This window comes from Aphelocoma coerulescens, chromosome 2 (genome assembly GCF_041296385.1).
Source record: "Aphelocoma coerulescens isolate FSJ_1873_10779 chromosome 2, UR_Acoe_1.0, whole genome shotgun sequence".
Taxonomy (NCBI): Eukaryota; Metazoa; Chordata; class Aves; order Passeriformes; family Corvidae; genus Aphelocoma; species Aphelocoma coerulescens.
The window spans coordinates 33,392,836-33,403,247 of record NC_091015.1 but is presented as its reverse complement, the minus strand read 5'-3'; the positions used below and the strand labels follow the sequence as shown (position 1 = coordinate 33,403,247).

At 39.5% G+C, this 10,412-nt stretch overlaps 1 protein-coding gene across 1 annotated transcript; it reads left to right on the top strand.

Annotated features, from left to right (window-relative positions):
• The first annotated feature begins 41 nt into the window (after positions 1 to 41).
• Positions 42 to 10,189, top strand: LOC138106417 (pyruvate dehydrogenase (acetyl-transferring) kinase isozyme 4, mitochondrial-like). The gene is made up of 11 exons (XM_069006990.1): positions 42 to 280; positions 1,128 to 1,269; positions 2,296 to 2,367; positions 2,870 to 3,054; positions 3,484 to 3,573; positions 4,114 to 4,191; positions 4,825 to 4,901; positions 5,402 to 5,500; positions 5,800 to 5,910; positions 6,605 to 6,718; positions 7,682 to 10,189. Exons 1-11 carry the CDS (start codon positions 133 to 135, stop codon positions 7,823 to 7,825), a joined length of 1,260 nt encoding a protein of 419 aa, XP_068863091.1. The 5' UTR covers positions 42 to 132; the 3' UTR covers positions 7,826 to 10,189.
• Positions 10,190 to 10,412: the final 223 nt, after the last annotated feature.

Sequence of the window (10,412 nt, the reverse complement as noted above, 5' to 3'; positions counted from 1 at the left end):
GCGATTGTAAATAGAGGCGCCACGTGAAGCCGCCCGCCACAGGCGAGGGGATAGCGACAGTCCCGCAGCCACTGGATCACCCGCTCACCCACCCGATCGCTTACGTGCCACACACCCGCCACCCCGGGAGCGATGAAGGCCGCCCGGATAGCCCTGCGCAGCGCCGCCCCACTGGCAGGGGCCAGTGCCGGCAGCAGCAGCGGCCGGTTGCCGCAGGAGGTGGAGCAGTTTTCCCGCTTCTCCCCGTCCCCGCTCTCCATCAAGCAGTTGCTGGACTTTGGTGAGAGTGGGGAGGAACAGGAGGAGGTCGGGGCCGGGGGACAGCCCAAGCCCGGGGCTCGGAGGCTCTTTTCTCCGGAGAGGGGCGAGCCCGGGGGCTGCGGCGGAAGGGGGTGCGGGAGCGGTGCTGTGCCGGACAGAGGAGGCGGCGATCCCCGCCCCGACGGGTCCGCGCTCGGCCAGCGCTGAAGTCGCTGCCGACCCCCGGCTCGGCTGCCTAGCGCCAGGGCGGAGCAGGGGAGGTGCCCCTGCCTGGTATTCCCAGCCCCGCTGGGAATCTGCCGATCCCGGGGTGGTGGCGGCAGCGGGGAGGTCGCCTCGGGTGGGCACCCCCGGCCGCAGTTACCCCCTGGCCAGGTGCCAGGCGCTGGAGACGTCTGAGTGCCGTCATCAGAGCTGAAGATGCGCTCCAGCGCTGTTTCGGCGGTGTTCGGAGGGTGCGGGCTCTGAGAGGCCCATGGGCTGCGGGGCGTGTCAGGCGGAGTGAACGCGCTGTTCCCTGATCCCATTAGCGCTTTGGCAGCTCTGGCGGCCGTGCGCGCACGATACTGCCAGACGTCACCCCGAAGAAGCTCCTGATTACAGAGGCTGGAGTACTTGTTAGGGGATTGCAATTAAGTCTCATGCGAAGTGGGAACTGTACAAGTATCCCGTCCAAGAACACGCTGTGTCTTACTGTCATGTAAACAGCGTTCAGCACAAACATATATGTACACTTAGATGACCTGGCCAGTAAAAGCCTCATGACTGCAGACGGATAGATTCCTGAAGTTTCTGGAAAGTCAGCAATCTGTAGTTACATCTTGAAACTTTCTTAAACAAAAACTTTATTTTGGATTTATTCATAGGCTCGACTAATGGATGTGAGAGAACTTCTTTCTCATTTCTGCGACAAGAGCTTCCTGTGAGGTTTGCAAACATCCTGAAAGAAATCGATCTTCTTCCTGATAAATTACTAGGCACTCCATCAGTAAAATTAGTAAAAAGCTGGTGAGTATGAACTGCATGAATTCAGCATGCAAATTAACATAGCTTTGAGAACTTTGTTGTTACAGACTTTTTTGAATAGTAGAAAGCACAACAAAATACAGTAGAAATGCAGTTCCTTCCTCAAAGCTGAATTGCGAGCTGTTACACACTGTCCGTTTCTAGCACACTAAAATTAAATTGAAAACCAATATGGTTATATTGTCATCTTTAAATTAGTATGTTTGGGGGGAGTTTAGAGTTTGAAATAGCTAATAGAGCAAATCTCACTTCTTATTCTTCAAGAAGGGGGAAAACACGTTCTGTTTCCCCATAGCATTACAGACTCTTAGACCCAAACAAAATGGGAAAGTAGGCTATGTACCTGTTTTGATCTGTCACTGATGCAGTTACTAACAGAGCTTCTGTTCCAAAGTATATTGCCTTAACACGTGCAACAAGTGTTTGAAATTCAATTAACATAATCTCTGCAGTTGATACAGTGGTTGAATCTGATTTAACCTTGTTTACTGGCACAGTTGCAGCATTTGCCAGGATGGCTGACATAAATAGTAGAAGTATTAGAGTGAGATCTAGAAACTGTTCTTAATATAGCCAACAGTTGTGCCTTTGCCATATGCGTCAAGACTGTCAGGTGTTAGTGCAAGAGGCTCAGCTACTTAGCTTCTGCCAATGCTGATCAGATTTGGAAAAATTTTGCTTAAGTATCTTACTGATTGTCATTGTCATTTGGATCTTCTTTTGAAATACTCTGTACTCGAGAATTATAAGGGGAACCCTTAAGCGAGGGTTTAGATTCCTCTTTGGTGGCAGGCACAAAAAAAGACGTAAAACTTCTGGGGTTCAGGCAGTCGAGAAGTGTTAATCTGTCATCCCATTGCTGGTTGTAACTTTGATATTTCAGAGATACTTAAAACTCCTAGATGAGTTGTTAGGACTAATGATGTGCACAAGACAAAGTATTTTTCAAATTGATAGATTAATAAAAATCAATTAATAGCATATATTTCTTGTGTTCTTTTTCAATAGGTACATCCAAAGCCTAAAGGAGCTGGTTGAGTTCAATCAGAAAAGCCCAGATGACCAAAAAGTCTTATCTGAGTAAGCTTTTAATTTGTTTTTTGGAACTTTTTAGTTCACATTCTACTTTTCACAATATATTTACTTTAGACTGACAGCCATCATCTGAATTTGATAATCTAGCAGAAGAGCTGAACATAGAACAAGCTGGTCTATTGTCCCTTGAACTGTTATGACAGAGAAATATTAAAAAAAATTATCTGTAAAGTCACATCTCTGCTTCTTTCCAAGATGTTGGCTTGGGATCTTTTTCCCTTTCTTACATTTTTCTCTGCTCAAATAAATGATTAAACAGGCAGTGAATTTGATATGGCTCATTATACCTTCTGTTTTAAAAATGCCAAACTCTTCTGGGTTAGGTTAGTGAGGAATTACTTTTAAAAGAGTGAAAGAAACAGACTGTATTTTAACAGGCTGTTAAGCACTTACCTGTGCTGGTGCTGGATTAAATAATTACATTATACAAAGCTTGCATCTGTGTAGTCTGAGAATAATGTTCTAAAAAGATCTCTTTTTGACCTAGCTTTATAGATACTCTAATTAGAGTTCGAAACAGACATCATGATGTGGTTCCTACAATGGCACAAGGAATAATTGAATACAAAGACACTTTCAAAGCAGATCCTGTCACCAATCATAACATCCAGTATTTTTTGGATCGTTTTTACATGAGCCGTATTTCCACCCGGATGCTAATGAACCAACACAGTAAGTAGAAATTTTTGCCTGAGAAAAAACTTAAACCTGATGAGTAACATGTTAATGTCAGCACTTCTGAAAACTGATGGAGAACTGCTTCACATGATTTTGTGTGACACTGAAAAGTTAGAAATGGAAACTATCACTTACGAGAGTAATGGAAAAACTTGTTTTCTAGACTACAGAATAATTGAAATAACTCTTTTGTGGAATATATAGGGATATTATCAATGTCTGAAAAACCTTTAGATGTGAACTACAGAAAAGCCAACATAGTTTGCTGACATTATATAGCATTTTAACTCATAAAAGGCATAAAAAACATCCAGTATTTTATGTGATTATGTGTTGTGATTTCACTGTATTAGTCTCAATGTTTAGACTTTTACATAATACAGTATTTGTGATTAAATACTGTATTGTTCTCATCTCAAACAGCTCTTCTTTTTGATGATAAATCTGGCTCGGGGCACCCAAGGCACATTGGAAGTATTGATCCTTGCTGTGATGTTGCTGAAGTAGTGAATGGTGCGTATTCTCAGAGCTTTAATGTTTGTCTTCCTGATCAGTATCTATATCTGATTGCAAGCAGTTTGGGTACCAACTTGTGTTGTAGAGGATGCTGACTGGCTTTAATTGAAATAGCTGAAAGCAGTCTTACCAAGGCATGAGCTTTTAGAGGACAGAATTTAAAATACAAAGTAGCAGCAAAAAACCATGTTGGAGTAAGTCCTAGCAAGTGACAGATGAGGTAGGAGTTGAAGTTGTCTGAGGTGTTGAGATTGGTTTTACCTACAGGTAGATAACAGGTGCATCAGTTCCATACAATTATCAAAGTGTACAAAGATTTGCTCATGCCGCCATAATTGCACGTTGTTCTCAATCTATAGTGCACACAGTGGATGCAATGTTATCATTCCCTTGACACACATTCCCTTGTCTATGTCTTAGACTCTCTAACACCTTAGCAGCTGTGCAGTTAAAAGGTGTATTCTGCCATGCATTAAAATTAATTTCTACATTGCTTGATATTATACTTTACATCATTTATGTAAATAATTATTTCAGATGCTTATGAAAGTTCCAAGATGTTGTGTGACCAGTATTACTTAACATCTCCAGAACTGAAACTTACTCAAGTGAATGGTAAGATGAGAGCTTCCTATTGATACCAAACTGCTGCTTTTACTGACTCAAAAGGCTCCCAGTTCTGTAACCTTAATGCACATACTAGTTAATCTGACTTGGGCTAGTTCCTCTTCATTTTCTATTAGAGGTGCCTCATTTAACCTCCTGTGTTAGAACTCAAATGTCAATGCATCTTGAACACTAAATTTTTGAGGTACCATTTATGAATTTGAGAAAAGTCAGACAAACCTGGACTTGAAGTAACACAAGAAGTTGCTACAGAGGAGCTCCATATCTGGGGTGAGGAAGTGAGGCTGCTGAAATGCTGGGTCTGGTCTGAGCTGCCTGCAGGTGTCTGATGTCAGCAGTCTGCTTAATTATTAAAATCCTTTATTTATAAAGGGGTATTAATACTTGATTTTTTTACTTGTTTATTTGAAAAGAAGCTGTTACAAAGCAAGTGGCAATTGCAATCTAAACACTGTTATGAATGCATAAAGCTGTTTGCCAATTTTGGAGAGAGGAAAACCAAAAATTAAACTTGATTTATTTTCTTGTTTGTTTTGGCAACTCACTCATTGTAAAATTTGGATACAATATAGAAAAATGTCATCACCCTTTTAAATCTTTTGTATTTTTCCTTTCCTCTAGGAAAAGCTCCAGGAGAGCCAATTACCATTGTATATGTTCCATCTCATCTTTTTCACATGCTTTTTGAGCTCTTTAAGGTATGTCAATATAAACTGAGAGAGTTAAGTGGGCTGTGGGGTTGTGACCACCACTAGCCTTCTGCTTTTAGAGATTACATCTGCAGGTTTGCCCTGGTGCCTTTTCTGTGGATTGGACAGTGTATTTAGGAGTAGTGAATGGGCCAAACTTCAGTGCTGCCAGCATGAGATGCAGAAATCTGGCAGCCTTTAGCAACTGCTGAACTTTGCTCTTCTCCATAAACCTGTTGATTTTAAGGGAGTTATGTTATTCAGTTTACAGTGCCTGAGTTATGTTGGGCAAGAAGTTGTAATCTTTCACTCAGAAGAGTCTTGGCTATGCTTAGATACTTCTAGGTGTGAGACCTCCTCTGTTCCCATTATGCCAAAATGCTAAGTGTGTCCCTTGGAAGCTAGGCACTGATAGGAATAGAGGGTAATTTTGCCTCTATGTACAACGAGTATGGTTTGAAGTGCATGGATTCAACAATCTCTGATCATGGTAACCTTCTTTTCCACAGAATTCAATGAGAGCAACTGTTGAGTTCCAAGAAAACAGTCCTACCCTTTCTCCAATTGAAGTGACAGTTGTTCTAGGGAAAGAAGACCTGGCAATCAAGGTATTTTGCTGGCCTACTACAATATGGACTCAATGTAATCTTTGTTATTATACGTGCTTAGCTGATTCTATTAAAAGATCTTCTGGCCTCTGAGAAAAGATCAAAGATACTGTGTATGAGCACATGAGCATTCTTGATGATATGAGCCTCCACATAGCACAGTTATCTAATTGGAAAACAATACGCTGCAAAACAAATGTTTGCATTCATGACTGTTGGAAAGGTGTGTTCAAATAGCAGCATTTTAAATACCATTCTTAGTGCATGCTTGTTGTTAACTTCATTCTCTCTTAAATCAGATCTCAGACCGAGGAGGTGGTGTTCCAGTAAGGAAAATTGAGCAGCTGTTCAGCTACATGTACTCCACCGCACCAAGGCCAAATATGGATGATGGTCGAAATACCCCTCTTGTAAGATACTTTCAATACTTATGTTGCAATTAGGTTGTTGTTAAGTGTTGCTGTGTTAATAATGAAGCACTGTGTCCCCCCTCCTGCTTTGTGGGATGTGCAAAGATTACTTAGCTCCATAAATATGAATTTACACTTTCTGAAACAAAGTTTTGATATTTAGCTTAGTGGACAAAAATATGCTTTTAAAGGAAAAAATGAAGAAGAGCATTGCAACCTGAATCTAACCCCTTTTTTTTTCTTCTTACATTCCAATGACACTAATTTACTTTGTCTTCACTCTCCACTCAGTCCTCAAACTTACTGTAAATCACACTGTCTTTCTGGAGGCAAGTGCAACTAGAACAGGCTTTTAGACTGTTCCTAATCTCCCAGTAGCAAGCTCCTTTTACTAATCAAGCTGTACTAGCAAAAACAAGGGAGGGAAAAATACTGAAATGTAATATGTAAAAGTGGGACATGAATATAGACCCTTCCACTTCCATGGAGATCTTTTTTCTTGTGGTTTTGGGTTTTTTAATGGTCAGTTTCAGCATTCTCTATGAAACGGAGTAGAGATTTATGTTTTCTTCTACCAGAAGAGGAAGTGCAAAGGATTTTTTAACAGCTTAAAAATCTCTGAAGACTTTCCAGATATTTAAGCCATAAGAGCTAGTAAAAAATTAATTAATTTTATATTGTACTTTATTTTTAGGCTGGCTTTGGGTATGGCTTGCCAATTTCTCGTCTGTATGCTAAATACTTTCAAGGAGATCTAAATCTTTACTCCATATGTGGTTATGGAACAGATGCTATCATCTACTTGAAGGTATGTATTTAAATTTAGTTAAATAAAAGATAACTACCATTAATGCAGCGAGTTTACTCATTACCATTTTAAGGTAAACAAATTCTCTGCTCATGAGTAGCTCTTGTTTTTTCTTGAGAAATTACAGATTTAGTAACTGGTTTTTAACTGGTATTAAAAAAGTCACTTGGCTTTAACTAGTTTACTTGAAAAACTACTAGTGAGAGCCCTGTTGGTTTTCAGCTTGTGTTAAGATATTATCTCCTTGTTCATGGAATACAAAGTACTTGAAGAGAGTGAAGTAAAGGTGTGAGCAACAGATCTAGTTTGTTTACTCTGAAAACTAGAAAATCCATGTAAACTAAATCCTTAAGGAGTCAAGGTGCTATTCAACATCTGCCTTATAGCAAGCTATGGGATTCAGATACCAGTAATTTTGAACACTGGGCATATAACATGCACTGCTGTTTCTGTAAGAAACCTGCAAACAGCACTACATGTTCTTTTCTACTTTCTGCACTTAATCATGGGAAAAACTTGCTTTGAATTTCTTTTGCTAAACTGAAAACACTGAAGCACAATCAGAGCAGAAGTACAAAAGGAAGAGACAGTTCAGCTATATATATATATATATATATATATATAACATTTCTATTAAAACATTTTCACCGGAATTTTGCAAACGAAGGTCCTTTTCCATGCATTCCTGGACTATCTTGAAATCATGTTAGAGGGTACTGCTTAAGGCCTATTAAAAATGCATAAATAGGATGTGATGTTACTGCATTTGTCCTGCCAAATTATCCAAAGCAGTCATAGATACTGAAGCACCTAAGCTACTGCATCTATTGTAGAAACACTTGCGTGAATAACTTCATTTTGTAGTGTCACTGGCTTAATACTATAGGCATGCTGAATGAATTTTTGCTAAGTGGCATTATTGAGAGATAGAAACCAAGTAACTTGTTCCTTCTTGACTTTTAGGCCTTATCAACAGAATCAGTAGAAAAACTCCCAGTTTTTAACAAATCAGCTTCCAAGCATTACCAGGCTACCTCAGAAGCAGATGACTGGTGTGTCCCAAGTAAAGACCCAAAGAACGTGGCAAAACAGAGTGCAGCTTTCTGAAGAGAAGTTGGTATCCAGACACCCAAAGGGATCAAGCTGGCTTCAAGAGCAGCGTCTGGAAGTACTAATCTACCTCCAAACAAGCAAGTTTCAGAACTGGCAGAGGAGAAAGAAGATAAGAATATTATAAACCTAGGCTGTATGTGCTGGATCTGAAACCTTGCTGTGGACTTCAGGATGAGGATGAGGAAAATAGGAGCACATATGTCTTTAAAGAAGAGCTGTGTATAGAGGAAAATCAGGCCATTTTTTTACTATGATCAAAGACTTGGTGTGGTAGAGGTGTGCAATTTTCAAATCCTGTTTAATGCTTGAATTCTGAATACTGATAAACATGAGTTATATTGATGCATATTTTTCTGTTAGAATAGTTATCAGCAGTTTATCTTATTACAGAACTTCTCAGGTAGATAGATAACATCTGTGCTTTAAAGCTGTATTTATAACATTTGGAAAAGAGACACTTAACATGGCAGTCTTGTAGCAAGATGCAAACAGCATTCAAATACAGCCTGACTGGAAGGGAGGGAGCCCTGGGAGGTAGGGAGAAAGTGTTTTCCCTATATAAGGAAGTCCCATTTAAAGAAAAAAGGTATTCCAGGAATAATTCTTCTGCGATGCCTTGCCCTGTGAGTCACGTTGCTAGATATTTTATGTTAAGCTGTTCATGGGAAATCAGCCAAGTAAGGCTTCTATGCGTAAGGTAATGAAGAAGAAAATCAGGATATTTTTAAAAGCTACTGGAAAGAAATGGAAATATAAACAGCTCTAACGTTAGGGTACATCTAGCCTACATCCCTGTATTCTGGAGAATGTGTGCCAAGTAAGTCAGTTAGGATTTTCCAAGAACTGAAGTCAGACGTGCAAGTTGAGTAGAAAGGTTTTGGTGATGTGTATTGTATAAGCATGTTGTGAAAAACAGCATGTTTAAAACACAGTCTTGTGGTTTGTTTCTGTTGTGCTGTTAGGAGGTTAGTGGCTCAGTACACTAAACCAAAATCTGCCAATTGTATTTTCCAAATTAGTATCCGACCACAGCAGCTCAAAGAGGTACATGGGGAATCTGTAATCTGAAAGCTGTGGTGAGCACTGAAGGTCTTTTGGAAAGGTTTTCAGGAGTGGTGTTGGAACTATAAAAATTCATTCTAGGAACTGTTCATTACAATGGAAAGGGCTTAGGAAATGTTTCAAAATATAAGCAGCACTGAAAATTACAGAACAGCTTTTATGAACAGAAAAGTAGGGGGAATTCCTACAGGAACAGAGCCAGTGGGAGAGAGTTGTTCCGAAAATATTCCATTCTCAATAAGCTTCTTCCTTGCCTATCTTTCTGTGTTTTCACTTTTGTAAGCAAGGTAAACTTAACAGATGCTAAACTATTGGACATTGCCAAGCTGGCCAGTCAGAAGTTCATCAGGGCTGTATAATATTACTTGAATTTTTTACCTAATTATCATATTATCTTACATGATCCTGTGCAAGAAGTTGCAAATACAGCAGAGCATCCTGCTCAGTATGATAGTTTTCTATTAGAGATTTCTATTTGTTGTATGGAAAATCACTTCATATTCCACTGTGAATCTAAAATGGTTTTTAATAGGAAATTACCTTTGTGTTCTAGAAGTCCTGTTGAGCTTTATTTCTCATTGAAAATAAAATAGAATTTTGATATGCCTCATTTATTTTAAAAACTCATTTTAGATGTATTAATGATAACTGCTGAGTATGACTTTAGTACTGCATCTGGGCTGTTTTTATCCTGGTGAATGAGGTGCAGTCACCAAAGGTCACCAGATCATGCATCTGGGCTCAGCTCAGTGAATGAAATGACTAATAAAAAGGAAATATCTTTGTCTAGAATGTACAGGTGTGAAAAACCTGGTCTCACTGTCATAAAATAAATGAGTATTCGTTGATTTTTGTATTGAATACAAAAATACAAACACATACCTAGGTAGTCATTATTGTCAAGCAAACACAATTTATACCTTTCTGCCTGCACCCAGTAATGCTTGAACCTGAGTTGTGATCTGATGGTACATCTGTAACACAGCTGCAGCTGCTCCAGTTAGGAGCTGTAATTTCTGTTTCAAAGCAGCTGAGGATGGGTGATGGAAAAATGTTTGTGATGCTGCTTGCAGAGAGAAACTGTGGAATATTCATGATGGAGGCAGAGGTTTTGTAGCACTTAAGGAATCCATTTGAAATCTCTGTAGTATTACAAACTATGTCTGTCTACCTAGACAATACAGCACCTTTTCCAGCATTCACTGACTTTTTATTCTGAAAGTAGAGCTGTAGTTTTAAGTCTTTTACTTGGATGTAGATGCTGAAATAGTTTTATAATAAAATCTTTTAAATGGTTGTCTGTATCTTTGGTTTTTTAAGAAGTCTAGTGCAAGCAAGGGCTTTTTGTTTTAAGCCTTATCAAATGGAGTTGAGAAAAACAACACTCATACCATGTCAGGTACAGCAGGAGGAAGAAACACTGGCAGAATTACCTGCTTATGCTTAATGTTGCATTGGTTGAGAGGTTACATAGTACCTAAAATCAGTGCATTACCTTATGCAGCTCCTTACTCTATAA

Excerpts from the sequence above, each read along its gene's own strand:
- LOC138106417 (XM_069006990.1), top strand. The coding sequence starts at position 133 with ATGAAGGCCGCCCGGATAGCCCTGCGCAGCGCCGCCCCACTGGCAGGG. Across the intron at positions 3,574-4,113 it reads TGTTGCTGAAGTAGTGAATG|ATGCTTATGAAAGTTCCAAG; the intron begins GTGCGTATTCTC and ends TAATTATTTCAG. Across the intron at positions 5,911-6,604 it reads ATGGTCGAAATACCCCTCTT|GCTGGCTTTGGGTATGGCTT; the intron begins GTAAGATACTTT and ends CTTTATTTTTAG.